Source organism: Rhizophagus irregularis, chromosome 29 (assembly GCF_026210795.1).
Source record: "Rhizophagus irregularis chromosome 29, complete sequence".
In the NCBI taxonomy this organism is placed as follows: domain Eukaryota; kingdom Fungi; phylum Glomeromycota; class Glomeromycetes; order Glomerales; family Glomeraceae; genus Rhizophagus; species Rhizophagus irregularis.
In genome coordinates this window covers 3,285,009-3,299,139 of record NC_089457.1, presented here as the reverse complement: position 1 = coordinate 3,299,139, position 14,131 = coordinate 3,285,009, and the positions used below count along the sequence as shown (strand labels likewise).

At 32.6% G+C, this 14,131-nt stretch overlaps 5 protein-coding genes across 5 annotated transcripts; 4 read left to right on the top strand and 1 right to left on the bottom strand.

The window, feature by feature from the left end:
- Positions 1 to 3,175: 3,175 nt before the first annotated feature.
- On the top strand, positions 3,176 to 3,463 carry OCT59_020054 (uncharacterized protein; the record flags this gene model as incomplete). The annotated part of the gene is made up of 1 exon (XM_025326921.2): positions 3,176 to 3,463. The coding sequence occupies one exon, from the start codon at positions 3,176 to 3,178 to the stop codon at positions 3,461 to 3,463; it is 288 nt and encodes a 95-aa protein (XP_025173702.2).
- A 54-nt stretch (positions 3,464 to 3,517) lies between these two features.
- Positions 3,518 to 4,090, top strand: OCT59_020053 (uncharacterized protein; the record flags this gene model as incomplete). Its single annotated transcript, XM_066143929.1, has 1 exon — positions 3,518 to 4,090. One exon carries the CDS (start codon positions 3,518 to 3,520, stop codon positions 4,088 to 4,090), a length of 573 nt encoding a protein of 190 aa, XP_066005633.1.
- A 4,632-nt stretch (positions 4,091 to 8,722) lies between these two features.
- On the top strand, positions 8,723 to 8,983 carry OCT59_020052 (uncharacterized protein; the record flags this gene model as incomplete). Its single annotated transcript, XM_066143928.1, has 1 exon — positions 8,723 to 8,983. One exon carries the CDS (start codon positions 8,723 to 8,725, stop codon positions 8,981 to 8,983), a length of 261 nt encoding a protein of 86 aa, XP_066005632.1.
- Positions 8,984 to 9,593: 610 nt separating this feature from the next.
- On the top strand, positions 9,594 to 10,667 carry OCT59_020051 (uncharacterized protein; the record flags this gene model as incomplete). Its single annotated transcript, XM_066143927.1, has 3 exons — positions 9,594 to 9,713; positions 9,870 to 9,957; positions 10,048 to 10,667. 3 exons carry the CDS (start codon positions 9,594 to 9,596, stop codon positions 10,665 to 10,667), a joined length of 828 nt encoding a protein of 275 aa, XP_066005631.1.
- Positions 10,668 to 12,063: 1,396 nt separating this feature from the next.
- OCT59_020050 (uncharacterized protein) lies at positions 12,064 to 13,752 on the bottom strand. Its single transcript, XM_066143926.1, has 3 exons — positions 13,544 to 13,752; positions 12,408 to 13,377; positions 12,064 to 12,343 (listed from the first exon to the last, which is right to left on the bottom strand). The coding sequence occupies exons 1-3, from the start codon at positions 13,727 to 13,729 to the stop codon at positions 12,249 to 12,251; spliced, it is 1,251 nt and encodes a 416-aa protein (XP_066005630.1). The 5' UTR covers positions 13,730 to 13,752; the 3' UTR covers positions 12,064 to 12,248.
- Positions 13,753 to 14,131: the final 379 nt, after the last annotated feature.

Genomic DNA, 14,131 nt, shown 5'->3' with positions numbered 1-14,131 from the left:
TTAATAACTTTTTTCTTTTTTATACTCAAGTCCAGATCCTCTAAAATACCACGCAGCGTACCTAACTATATGAAGATAGTCAGAATGATCATATTTCATTTCTTTTAATCATTGATCATTTCCTTTCGAGCGATTGCACCAAATTGTCACCCACGTCCGCCAATTGCGATAAACACATCTTTCTCATACAACTTTATTTCTCGTTATTTCGCTTACTTTTAGATTTACTTTTCTCTTAACTTCTCGCTTTCTTTCTCATATATTCGTAGTATTTATTCTTTCAAATACTACCACTTATTCATAATATTCCCAAAATATTATTCTTCAGCGTAATATTTATTCTTTCAAATATTACTACTTATTCTTATAAACTGCGAGGTTCTCCTAACTTCTTATTATATTTCATACAATAATAACTTCCTTTCTTTACTTTTCCTGAATTTAATAATATAACATTAATTAATTCTCAAGCGTATAATTGAGCTATATATATTCAAAATAACTTTTAATAATTAATATTTATTTTATTAAATTTGAGTCAAAAACTGACTGCGGAATTCCTAACAAATCACACCTATATTTATACATTTTTAAGAAAATTATTTCTACTATTTCTAACTTTTCTACTAATAAAAATTTAAGAACAATAAGAAAATAAAGATATATTATCATATTTAATTATCTCGTGACTAAACTATAAATATTATTTTATCGGTTAATTATTTATCTTTCAGCTAATTATTTATCCATCGGTTAACTATTTATCCTTGTTGCATTTGGTCTTTTATTCATCCGCTCACGTGATTATTCTGATTTCTCAGGTTACAATGTTCTTTTCAGAAGATAAAAACAAAATACCTTCTACTATTAATTATATATTTGGATCAACTAACCTTTTTCAATAATATTACAGAATTTTCAATTGTTAATAATTCCTATTATAAGTTCCTGACCATCGTGTAATTAAAATTAGCGCTCTTAACAGATCGATTCAGACTGGATTCAGCTTAAATCTGATCTGATCTGATTTTTATTTTAATAAATCTGATCTGATCCGATCCGAATCAGCATTCTGGTTCAATTTGATCGAATCTGACTCAAATCCATTTGAATCCGATTTGAATCCGATCCGAATCTGATTCGGATCTGGTCCTTTGTCTTAAAAAAAGTGAGAACATTAATTACGTTCCCTCAAGTAAAGAAAAAAAGAAACGAACTTATCATACTGTTCATTTTTTTGAATCCTGTCGTTTAGCTTCATTTCAGTGTCCAGATTTTCTAAAAGAAAAAGAAAGGGAACGTTAATTACGTTCTCTTAAGTAAAATAAAAAATAAATAAAAAAAATAAACTTACCATAGTTCATTTTTTTGAATCCTGGTCGTTCAGCTTCGTCTCACGTCCAGGTTTTCTAAAAAAGAAAGGGAACAAATTAGTACGTTCCCTTAAGTAAAAATAAAAAAAAACAAAAAAAAATGAACTTATCATAGTTCGTTCTTTTGAATCCTGGTCGTTCAGCTTCGTCTCACATCCAGGTTTTCTAAAAAGAAGTTATAACGTTAATTACGTTCCCTTAAGTAAAAAATAAAAAAAAAACAAAAAAAAACGAACTTACTATAGTTCGTTCTTTTTTTAAATCCTGGTCGTTCAACTTCGTCTCACATCCAGGTTTCCTAAAAGAAAGGGCGAACGTTAATTACGTTTCCTTAAGTAAAAAATAAAATAAAAGAAACAAACTTACCATAATTCGTTCAAATCCTGGTCGTTCCTTTGTCTCACGTCCAGGTTTCCTAAAAAAAGAAAGGAACGTTAATTACGTTCCCTTAAGTAAAAAATAAAATAAAATAAAAGAAACGAACTTACCATAGTTTGCTCTTAAATCCCTGGGTCTGTTCCTTCGTCTTACGTCCAGGTTTCCAAAAAAAAGAAAGGTAACGTTAATTACGTTCCCTTAAGTAAAAAAAATAAAATAAAATAAAAGAAATCGAACTTACCATAGTTCATTTTCTTAAATCCTGGTCGTTCCTTCGTATCACGTTCAAGTTTCCTAAAAAAAGAAAGTAAACGTTAATTACGTTCCCTTGGAGAAAAATAAAATAAAATAAAAGAAACGAACTTACCATAGTTCATTTTCTTAAATCCTGCCATTCCTTCGTCTCACGTCCAGGTTTCCTAAAAAAAAGAAAGGAACATTAATTACATTCCTTAAGAAAATAAAAATAAAAATGTTAAAACGAATCAAATATGTTCGTTCTTTTTAAATCCTGGCCATTCCTTCGTCTCACATCCAGGCTTTCTAAAAAAAGAAAGGAACGTTAATTACATTCCCTTTAAATAAAAAATAAATAAAAAATAAAAAAAAGGAACGAACTTACCATAGTTCATTCATTTTTTTTAAATTCTGGTCGTGTCGTTAGGTTTCGTTCGTCCAGGCTTCCTACTAAAAAAGAAAGGAACCGTTAATTACGTTCTCTCAAGTAAAAAACAAAAAAAGAAACGAAACTTACCTAAGGGTTCATTCTTTTAAATCTTAGTCGTCCGGCTTCGTCCGTTCATCCAGGAAAAGTAAATTAAAAAAAAAAAATTTTTTTTTTTATTTAAAAAAAAATCTGATCCGAATCTATTCAGATCGGATCAGATTTTTTTGTGTTATGATCTGATCCGATCTGAAATTGATCAGATAAGATTTTTTAAAATCTGATCTGATCTACGGATCAGAATTTTAAAACCGAACCGATTCGACTTGGATCAAATCGCGATCCGGATCAGATCGGATTTTTTTGGAACACTAGCTTAAAATATCTATAGATCATCCTAACGATGGTTTTAAAAGCTACAAGTCCTTCTCAATATCACGTGACTCTTCAAATTATGAATTCCAATACAACACAAATGATATGGACAAAGACCAATAGGCATGTTTTCAAAACTTTTTAACACATCAAGAATAACCTAAGTTATTTGGACAACAATTCTCTAACACCTAACATTTTTATTAATTAACGAATGAATCAAATTAATAGAAATATCAAATTAGCATTAGATAAAGCTAAGGCTAAAAAATATAAACACTCTTCACCAAAATGCTCGAATTTACCTCTACACATAAGAATATTATATAACTAGCTTTACCAGTTGGATTCAATAAAAATTTTCTTTAAAGATAATGAATCGATCATGAAGGATCAGCAGTTATATGAACGTTTTAATATGGAGCTTAATAATAACGACAAAGACTTCATCGCACTCAATGATATACATGAGGTGTTTTATAAGTATTGGAAGAAGAAAAAGAAATGGTTACAAAAATTATTACGTATTAATGATATTAAATCATTACCTATACTACCCACCACTATTAATAGCAATGAAACATTTGTTGAAGTCCTGGATACCATCAAATTCCTTACATCGCATATTAAAACGCAACTTGATCAAAAACGTTCTAAATGGGATACAGAATAAATCACAAAATTCATCAATCGACGCGATGATGACATCAAACATAATAATAAAAGAATGCTAAACTCAATATTGGAAAGGCAACCTCGCAAAATTACTCTTGATCGCATCAAATATTCAGAGGATAATGAAATTAAATTTTCGAATGATCGGAACATTATAGCTAATATCACAAATTCACATTTTCAAAATATAGGATTAAAAGACACAAGTAAAAACAAATTTGATGAAAACATAGGCTTTAATCCTTATTGGAATAGAATTTACTTACAAAGACCAAATATTCCTCAAGAGGCGCTTGATACTTTATGTAATCCCATAAATAAAGAGGAATTGATCGATATTCTTAAAACACTTCCCAATAACAAGGCACCAGGCATATCCAAACTTACCTATAAAATCTTTAAAAAACTTTTATCGCGATTTCTTGATGAATTGGTTTACTTATATAACTTCATTATTGAACAAGGCGTCATTCCCGATAGCTGGCAAAAAGCCCTTTTATATCTAATTCTCAAACCGCAATGGTGGGATAACGATATCAAATATACACGTTCTATTGTTCTGCTGGAAGTAGCAAGAAAAATTCTGACAAAGATTTTTAATGATCGCCTACAGGCCTGGTCATAAGTTTCTTTACCCCTATATTTTCCGAAGTCATGTGATAACCTATCCTAAAAATTTCCAGGGTTAAAAATCAATACTAATCTTGATCACATACAAAATTAAAGGTCTGTATAATATATAAATCAAAAGTTAGATGATCAATGAATTTTAGCTGCAAAATGTTGGTTTTTCCTAATAAATTATTTAAAATAGTTTTTTGTGCGTAAATATTCAATTGAACTAAAGTAAAATTTTGTAAAAATAGTTACTTACATTCATTATAATTAAAATTATGGCCACTTATTTGGCCAAAAATACCATTAAAATAAAGATTTAAATAATAAAAAAATCATACTATTTGCAAAAAATCCATTTTGATAGTCATTTTTTTGCTTTAAAAATTTAGCAAACCAATTTGCTTTCAGCAGAACCTTAATACCCATTTTATGCACAGTATCTATAAAAGGGATCTCTTGGCTTATTCCTATAAGATTTTTAACAAAAAAAACTTAAAATAAATACTGCATAAAATTAATAATTTTCAACACCATTCAAAAATTGTGAAAAAATAAAAGGAAGATTATAGTATAATTGAAATTCTCTGGCTATGTATCTAATCTGATAAAAATTCTAAAGAAATGCATAATGATACTTAAAAATTAATATATCAAAAATATATATATATACTAAAAGGCTTAATAGAAAGATAAATAATAAAGAAACGAAAATATTCATGAAAGCGCGATAATATTTTATATAACACAAAATTCATCAATCATCTAACTTTTAATTTATATATTGTACAGACTTATAATTTTGTATGTGACCAAGATTAGTATTGATTTTCAATCCTGGAAATTTTCAGAATAGGTTATCACATGACTTCATAAATGTTGGCGTAAGGAAACTTATAACCAGGACTGTAAATAGATACTTAAGTGACAATAATATTCTCCAATATAATAATAGAGCTGGTGTACAAGGTTCTTCTTGTATGGAAATCATTTTTAACATACAGGCGTCAATTACCGCTGCTAATACCTTAAAGAAACCACTTTTCATCATGGTTCAGGACTTGTCTAAAGCCTATAATCGGTCAGATATACCTCTTTTAAAATGGGCCTTAATGCGAATTAATTTACCATTACATATTATTACTTTTTTTTTAGCGCTATTTATTAATACAGTCAACTCCCTCTATAGTCACTCCCGTTATAGTCACATTCTACTATATAGTCACACCAGTTGAATGTTCAAAACACTTTATTATTAAAATCTATCCTATATAGTCACAATCTATCTATAGTCACTATCACACCTATCCTCAAAAATCTTATATTAAAAAGAACTGTTTATAATCACAGTTATATAAAGAATATATTAAATAACTTGGCATCTAATAATCATACAAAGATGTACCATAGCTTGTTAGAATCGTTTCACTGAGACGAATCGAATAGTGGTAGTTTTATCCTTTTCCGCTACGTAGCTTGGCTAGAAACCAAACCCATTGTCTCTTATGAGACTAATGCGGAATGCAGTGTCTTATCATCTTCGCTGGGCAACCATTATACCAAGTACTTAATTCCTCAGGTAACAGCACCAGAAGACACCCCTATCGGGCCATTTAGGCTGATCTGAAGCTAGGTACACGCCGTCTACTCATCCTATACCCATTGCATGATACTGATACTCAATTTATTTAACGACCTTTAGAAAGGCATCTACTTTCATGGAGGACTTTCGACAGGTAACAGTCAACCATCTATGTACCCTTCCATACCACCATGTTGGATACTTAAGTCCTCCACTCAAAGGCCATTACAGCCGCGGTGATTACCAAGCAATAATACAGTTGTTTGCCAAGTGGTATACTTTGTAGTGACCAGCTCAAACAGAAGTAGCGAGGCATCTGTCCAGGGATCACCCCCTTACGGTAGGTATCGGACCACCAGGGGATCAGCCATGAGAACCCAGGAGTAGGAATCGAACCCTATAGCCATGCTACCTGTTCTGTGCGAACACGCTTGGTTGGTCCTAAGACCTAACGAAGGTCTAGCTACCGGCTAAGGCACTTGCACCTCGCTTTACCATTTAGGACGACCATCAGCTATTACTGGCCCCAAGTGGTATCGTGGAGTGACCACCCGGACGGGAAGTCCCCAGTATAATAGTGACCTCGAGGACAGGGGCTGCGCGCATGCCAATGGCCTCGCGGGAACGTTAGAAGGATACTGTGACCTTTAGTTGAAATGTGCGGCTTCTTAACCGATGCCCAGGCCCAATTCAATTCCGCCATGATGCAGTCCAACTACGCTAATCCCTGTACCTTCACGCTATTGGTTGTAGCGTCTGCAGTAAAATTCTTTTTATTTCTGTGGTCATGGGAATCCGAACCTGCGACCTCACCATACTCGAGCTTAATGAGTCTCGGAGGTAACAACCACAAGATAGGGCACCAACCCCGTTTTATCCTTTTCCGATCACTGGCTGATGAGTTATTCAACAAAATGTTAAGCATCGGCATTATTATATTTCTTGATTTACGTTTACTGCGCCATTTAACATTTTGCTAAATATCTCGATACCTAGTGATTGTAAAAAGACGATTAATCCAAATGAAGATGATAGGACGCAGGACCCGAGATTAGTCTCATAAGAGGCAATGGGTGGTCTTGGCCAGTAAACGATAAGTGAAAAAGACGATTAATACTCGTTGGAATCGCCTCATCAAGACGAATCGAATGGTGGTAGCTCATCTCTACATGATCAATATTGATGATTCTTACTTAAAAACTATTTAATAATTTTTAATTTCGGAAATTGATCTAGTGATTGGATTTCGATGTATTTTATACCATTAGATTCGTCGCATCACGACGAATCGAATGGTAGTAAGATCGTCTCTCTAGGATCAATATTGGCAGAGTTATTACACAAAAACCATTAATATTTTTTTAATTTCGGAAATTAATCTAGTGATTGGATTTCGATGTATTTTATACCATTAGAACCGTCTCATCAAGGCGAATCAAATGGCGGTACGATCATCTCTCTACGATTAATATTGGAGGAGTTACAATACAATAAAGTTTTAAGTATAATTTTGGCCAAAATTATGTTAATTTTTGGCCGGAATTATGATATACTAATATAAGAAATTTTTTATATAGTCACATCTCTTTATAATCACCAAATATGGACTGTCCCAAATGTGTGACTATAAAGAGAGTTGACTGTAGATCCAATCAAGTCATTTTTAACGAGCGAATAAGAGATCCTTATAAGGTTTATACTGGCATTGATCAAGGTGAATCTATTTGCCCTCTCTTATGAGTTATCTATTATGATCTGATGTTTGAAGCTATCAACGAATCACCATATAAGGGTATTGATTACACAGCATGAATACCCAAAACATGCTTTTTTCCGGTACCTCCTAATCAACAAAACATTGATTATATTGAAGAATCACTTTCTCTCAAAGTGTTAGGTTATCTTGATGATACTACATGGTTAGCTGAAAATTTAAATCAACTTAAACATAACTTGAAGATTGCGGATAACTTTTACCAATTGGCTAATATTCTCATTAACAAAGAGAAAACTATTATTTTAGCCAATAGACACGCCAGGAAAAAATTAACAACAGATTCATCAAGGTCTATTACACATATTGAAATTGAATTTGGATCAAAAATTAAAGTCCCGGTACTTTCCAAAAACAAAGCTACACGTATTTTGGGCGTTCATTTTAATATTGATGATTGTCACATAAACAGTATTAAGAAAATTTACAATTCAATTAGATACGTTACCATGCTTATCAAAAAGAAAAAACTTACGTATGATCACGTGATTTATGTGATTAACAAAGTTATTATACTGAGGATTGAATATTTCTCACAACATTTTATTCTTTCCACAAACCAATGTAATAAAATTAACATTCATTTACGCTCCACTTTAAAACAATCTTTATCCCTCTCTAAAAGCACTTTTAATACTGTTTTTCACAGTTTAATTTATCTGCATATAATTAATTTTTTCGATCACCAATTAAAAGTTCAGTCATCTTTATTAATTGCGCAAGCAAATTGTCCTCACACTTCAAATACTTTAAAATTTTTATTTTTGCTTACTCAACAAAAATATTTCTTACCTAATTCACCTATTAATTTTTTTGATTTATTTGAACAACCTTTAAAATATTTTTCTCGAATTGAATCTTTGTTAACTTTCTTTAAATTTTACAATCTTTCCCTTTCTTCAAATTTTAAATTTACTACTAACACTGGTAAAAAAGTGATTTATCCTACACATATCTTACACATACGTACTCAAAATGTAGAAAATCATACACAAATAATACACATATCATACACATATCGGGTACTAATATATATATCATACATATATCAGGTACCTGATAGGTATACTATATATATAAGTACCTGATATGTGTATGATATGTGTATTATTTGTGTATGATTTTCTACATTTTGAGTACCCGATATATGTAAGATATGTGTAGGATATGTGTAGGATAGACCATTTTTTTACCAGTGTAAAGGTGGTAATTTTCCTATAGCACATTATGTTATTGATCCTAATTATTTGTTCGCTCACCTTAATAGTCTTAGGACTAAAGGTATTATGTTTTTAGACCATATCATTACTAAAGATAATGCTTATTTAGTAGAATATAACGAAATTAAAGCTCAACTGGAACACAAAGGTGGTAAAATCCCAAGATGGTACCAATTTTTAAAAGATAACATTATTACGATTAACAATCAAGGAAGATTAATGTTCAATTTGGATAAACCCATTATACAAAACCCTACCACACCGCGTCCTACCGTTCTACCAGTCTTTATGAAACCTCACATACATCATAAGCGTTCTCAACAATAGGTCACTGCTTGGGTTCTACACCTTAATGATATAATTTATAGCAAACTATTGAGCACTACTCATTTTCCAGATTGCACGCCTGTTTCTTATGTGAAACATTAGATTCATCAAAACATTTCACCATCATCTAATGACAATACTCTCGTTCTACTCCTAACACTATTGTTCGGTATTCTGGATGTTCCTCACACTACAGCTATTATGTTGGAGATATGAGACCTAAATGTATCGTTCAGATTAAATTTAAAAACTTAATTTTAACTACTTGTCTGGGCAAAAAGAAAAAATCAGAGTTATGTTGTTCGCCTACCTGGTTGCTTAATTCATTTCAATTATTAAAGTATAATCACCCCATTATAGATTATTGGCTTATAATGATTTTTTGGTCCAACGTGGTCATAGTTCAACAATAGACTTTCGTCCAGTGGGAATTTCCCAAGAGCATAATAAACATATTAGAATTAACTCTAGACTAATTAATTCGCTATTCTACAATCAGGAACATAAAACTGAATTGTCAAATATTGCTCATGGTCTTTCTGAATTCTTATTGTTAGATTTTTATACAGATGGCTTATTTGATGCTAATACGACAGAAGGTGGTTTTCCTATGGGATATGGTTGGACGACATCCAACTTAACTACTGTTAATTTTACTTATAACGGATCTATTCAATATTTTCCTTCCTTGACCAAGGCTGAAACCATGGCAATTCTAATGTATCTTGCAGTATGTCCGCCATCTTGCAGAGTTCGAATATTTACAGATTCACAAGCAGCAATTGATACTTTTCACAAATCTAAAAATCTTTCTTCAATTTCTCCACGAAGATTTAACAAAATTAATAACAATATCCTATGGTCTTCCATTCACCACTTAATTTAGGAATTAAAATTAGTCGTTTGTTTTATTAAAGTTAAAGCACATTCAAATGATCATTATAATGACCGAGCTGATGCACTAGCCAAAGTAGGTCTTCTTCAACCAATACCTACTCAGATCATTTAGGATCATTTACCTCATCAAACCCTAACTCTTAAATGGAACAATAACATCCCTTTAGATAAGGATGTACGTAAATGTGTAGGCACTATACTAAATTATAGAAGAATTGAAACTCACCTTAATCACCAATCACTTGGACCAATTAAACAAGCTACCAAAGATAATCTCATTGATTGGTCTTTATCTGCTAAATGGTTTGATTATAATGGAAGAAATGATACGACTACGATCGCACACTCCAAAGATACTAAGTGGAAAATTAGATGCTCTACTTTTTCTTTACCAACTAAAGATATCCTACACCAAAACTTTCCGTTACTTTTACCTGCGGATAAACTTAATTGTTTTTTCTGTAATAATATCCTAGAAACGAACGATCATTTTTGGACATGTCTTCAACTGCGAACTACAATTGTTAATATCTTCAAGAAGCTGGGACAGGACTTGATTGATATACTTGCTAATAATGCGGACAAGCATCCTTTATTAATTAATGATTCAATTAAATATTCCAAAACGTTCAGATGGGCTTTTCAGAATGAACCTATTCATCCGGTAGTGCTACTATTAATGAGATCTTACATCACACGTGATCTGGTTGGAATTTTTCGATCACATTTCAATACCACCAAAGCTATTACCACCTTTTATTACCATTCTTCCATCATTGTAGTTTAATCTTTAAAACTGACCTATGGAAACCTTGTAATGAAAAATGGAAGGTTCTTCGTCAAGAATTAAACCTTACAAAAAAATCTTTTGTGGATTATCGCAAAAACAATAGGTCCAACCGTTCAGATACTCACGAAAATACTCTACTAATCTCCGACCATAACCCCCGGAAGAGAAAATTTATTGTTTATTCCAATCCTTTTTGTAATAATTTTTGGAACTTTAAACTAGAAAAAGATTTTTTGTTTATTTTATTCACTTCTTCAAATTTTTTACATAGTGGTCCTTTTTTTAATCATTTAGACAGAACTGATATAATTAACTATTCTTCACCTGTTTGTACGTTGAACTATTCTATTTATAATGTGTAGATTGCCACAACTTCTTATAATTATATATTCATATTCGTTATGGTTCCTTTTTTTTTTATTTTTTTTGGATGTTCCTTATCCTTACGTTGGCCGTAGCGGTAGGATAAGCTATGGCCCTTTTATATAATTAGAAGTTAGGGTCCTTCCTTGAGCTTTTACTGGTTCCTGGCGGGATGATGACAAGAATTAGGATCGTACTCCGATGGGAGTTTATCCTGTTTATTTGGCTGTCCGGCTTCACATAAAATAAATAAATAAATAAATTGCGCAGAAAAAAAGAATTAATCACATGGCGCAGTAGTCAGCAAATTAGCCATGTTTTTTTTATAAAAAGTAGTGCATTTAGTTCTTACGCTTTTAAAGCTAACTGGCCAAGCGGTTCGCAAGCTGGACCTTCATCTTTAGAAGAGGTTCTTACCAACGAAGTTACTACCTGTTGATGAAATGTGTGTGCTGAGTTTTGGTTCTTTTTGAGCTCCCTACCTTTATTTGTCTCTGTCATTATTTTTAGTCCTCCCTCTACCTAGTATATATTTTGGTTTATTCTTTCTGTCGTTACCTTTATTTTATTTTCGTTATTTTCTTTTTTCCTGCGCCACGTTCCTGCACATTTTGGAAATTTGAATTCGAAATACTATTTTCTATGACGTTTGGCAAAAAAGACTTAGCAGTAAATATTAAAATAAAAGTGTTACACTAACTGCAGATGCTTTATTAATATATGTTTGAAAATACATGTGTAAGAAATACTATTTTTCTAATGGTAGAGTCTGGACACCGTGTCCGGGCTCGGCAAAAATGCGCAGGACATTAACGAAGTTTCTGTTTTAAGACTTCGGCCATTACATAATCCTTTTCATCCTTAGTTAGATTTAAGATGAAACCTGAGGTGTGGTTTTAATCCGCGCTATTTTTTCTTTACCTATGCCATTAAAAGTTTATACATCTTTTCAGATTTCACTGTCCTATTTCGCAAGCCAGAAAAAAAAAATCACATGGCTAAAATTGGGTCTTCAATGCTGCCAGAAAAATATTTTCAATCCTATCTTTTGAGACTAGGGCATATGTAATTATATTTTTTACACGTTTATTTGTAACAGTGAATCACACGTAGCATACACATTATTTTTGAAATGCACAAATAACCCATTAATAGCAAACATAAATTGAAAAAAGTGCACATCATCCTTAATCGACACACAATATAAAGACCAAATCAGTGATGCTTCTTTTTCGAGCTCTTCTTCTTTTTCGAACTCTTTCTCTTGTCTTTTTCTGCAACAGGATAGGTATAGTATTCGTTTGGTGAATCTGGAAGAAAAGAAAATAATTATAAAAAATAAGATAACAAAGAATGAGCAGAATCTTCACATACCATCTTCAAATTCAACAATAGTCCCATCGAATTCCAAACCCCATACTATACTGCTAGTCCGGGATTCTTTTGTTGTCAAATTCCAATAATCCCCAAGTGGCCATAATACATCGCTCATAGAGTCCCAATCAAACACGCGACCAAAACAGTCTAGAAAAAGAAGTCCACAGTAACGTTTCCCGATAATGATGATATGATCAAAACCAAACTGTTTAACATCTCGCATATAACATATAGGAGGATCTCCACTTTCAAGATTACGGTTAATATAAGTTGCAACACGGCAACGATCTGATTCACTTGCGATCATATCAACTATCATTAGGGGATTGGTTGAACTATTGCGACACCCTCGAACTTCATCCTGCTTGCCACCCGCTGGCACTGGAGACATGGTTTCAGGAATATTTGCTCCTCTAGATTGAACGTTTGGGACAACAAGATGACACGGGGTCTTCGGTATTTCTTTCGTCCATGTAGTGCCTGCCAAGGTACCGATTCGGAGCAGTTGCCCCATTGATGACTGCAGAGTCTGGGTTCTTTCCTGATTAGGACAACATTCGATAATGCTGGTATAGCTTCCACTCTTGACTCCGCTATTGACCTGTTGTTGAAATATAACGTCCGTCTCTCCGATCTCTGTGTTGCTATTCCGCTGCGGACTGACGCTCCGAACATAAATAGTACAATCTTCCTTTTTTCCACCGAAAGCGTTAAATTCAATGTCGTTGGGCGACTCAACGCATTCTCCTCCATCATCTCCATTTTGTCGGTCAAGTTGATAAGCATTCTGGAAAGATATTTTTTCTTGTTTCGATAACTCATCTCCTCGAGGAAACTCATTCCCATGATGTAGTGCGTCCAAAGGAGACACACTACGTCCCACACCGTTATCATTAAAACTGGACGACAAAAAGGTGGCTGTACCATAATTCCCGCTGTACCGAATGGAATTACGGTTCCATTTGCCCTACATAAAATATGTATGATACGTTACATTCATTTTTTTTTTCTTTTGGAATAGTTGACCTTCTTCTGACATAGTATTAATATGGCTTGCTTCTCTTTGCTTAGTTCTTGGTTTATTTTCATATTTAATAGGTTAAAAATGAAGTTTTGGTTTTCCTTCAACATACCTGAATGGCATCACGAAATCTGCTATCAACTTTCTCGCCCATGGTTCTTTTAAAGTGTCTAACCAATAATAAGCGTATAGCCTTGAAAATGAAAATTATTAGTGCAAAAAAAAACGATTTGACGTTACGTAAAAATGTGTCATACTTTCGGATATACTTAGGAATATAAATATCATAAATATCCATAAAAGAAAAATTCGATACAGATCGAACAGATTGTGCAACGGAATTACTTGCTTTTAATGACTATATTGCGTAATAGATCTACAGAGTTACATCATAGTTACAGTAGAAATTCAGTCGTTAATACATATACAGTATCTGTCTATGGAATGCTAGGCTGGACAGAAGTTTAACGTTGAGAGTTAAACTGTTTGACGGTCAAGATTAACTGCGAAGTTTAAATGATTTGCTGTTATCATCAAACTATTTGACCTTACAGTCAAATTCTTTTGCCAATATCGTCAAACAGTTTAACTTTAAAATTATGTTACACAAAGTTTGCCAATAGGCAAAGTATTTGTGAATAGTTTGCTAAGATGGGCAAAGATTTAACATTAAAGTGCAAACAGTTGCCAATAGGCAAAG

What these genes read in the sequence shown, in the direction of transcription:
- OCT59_020050 (XM_066143926.1), bottom strand. Translation starts at nt 13,729, where the DNA reads ATGGATATTTATGATATTTATATTCCTAAGTATATCCGAAAGTATGAC. An exon ending in GATTTCGTGATGCCATTCAG is followed by an intron (nt 13,378 to 13,543) that starts GTATGTTGAAGG and finishes TATTTTATGTAG; the next exon opens with GGCAAATGGAACCGTAATTC. An exon ending in TATTGTTGAATTTGAAGATG is followed by an intron (nt 12,344 to 12,407) that starts GTATGTGAAGAT and finishes CTTTTCTTCCAG; the next exon opens with ATTCACCAAACGAATACTAT.